This window comes from Varanus komodoensis, unplaced genomic scaffold (assembly GCF_004798865.1).
Source record: "Varanus komodoensis strain SLA01 unplaced genomic scaffold, ASM479886v1 scaffold34_1, whole genome shotgun sequence".
Classification (NCBI taxonomy): Eukaryota; Metazoa; Chordata; class Lepidosauria; order Squamata; family Varanidae; genus Varanus; species Varanus komodoensis.
This window is the reverse complement of record NW_025335854.1, coordinates 6,605,366-6,606,069: the sequence shown is the minus strand read 5'-3', so window position 1 is coordinate 6,606,069 and position 704 is coordinate 6,605,366. Positions and strand designations below refer to the sequence as shown.

Genomic DNA, 704 nt, shown 5'->3' with positions numbered 1-704 from the left:
CGCCGCTGAAGAAGGCTCGCCGGGAGGAAGAGGAGGACATGGAGACGGGCAACGTGGCCAGCCTCATCAGCATCTTCGGCTCCAGCTTCTCGGGACTGCTCAGCAAAAAGCCCTCGGACGGCAGCCGGCCGCGGCGGAGGCGGCAGGAGGGGGGCGGCGCGGCGGCGGGGGCGGACTCGGAGCCCGGGCAGAACTGTTGCGACGAGGCGGTGCTCCGCAGCCTGAACCCGTGGAGCACGGCCATCGTGGCCTTCTGAACGCGCCTCGCCGGGCTCGGACGTCGTGGGGCGCCGCGGCCGCGGAGGCGCGGCGAGGACTGCCGGGCTTTTTCCGCGGTTCGAGCAGCGCTGGGCTTTCCGGACGGCTTTGGGCTGCTCGGGGGGAAGCGGGGGCTCTCCGCGCCCTGCCCTCTTCTCCGGGCGCCGTGGGGCGCTTTGCTGTGGGACTGGGTTTGGGGCAGCGGCCAGCCCCGCGGGGAAGCTTCTTCGGACCTCTTGGGGCTGCAGTTTCAGACTGCGCGAAAACGTTCTGGCTTGTCTCCAACTCGGTTAAGAACCCTGTGCGGAATTTCCCTTCTGCTTCTCCTTCCCTTCCATTGAAGTTTGTTGTGAAGGTCATACCTTTTTTTCTTGAGCAACCACGGAACACTTTGTTGCAAGCTTGGGGTGGCATTCGGGGCAAGGGAAGGAGGGCTTTCCCGAACG

The 704-nt window shown here is 66.3% G+C and overlaps 1 protein-coding gene across 1 annotated transcript in view; it reads left to right on the top strand.

The window, feature by feature from the left end:
• Window positions 1-257, top strand: part of IER5 (immediate early response 5) — a 742-nt gene extending 485 nt beyond the window's left edge. Inside the window, exon 2 of the mRNA XM_044439135.1 lies at window positions 12-257. Coding sequence (XP_044295070.1) covers window positions 12-257 — 246 coding nt within the window. The remainder of the gene's footprint in view (window positions 1-11) is intronic.
• Window positions 258-704: the final 447 nt, after the last annotated feature.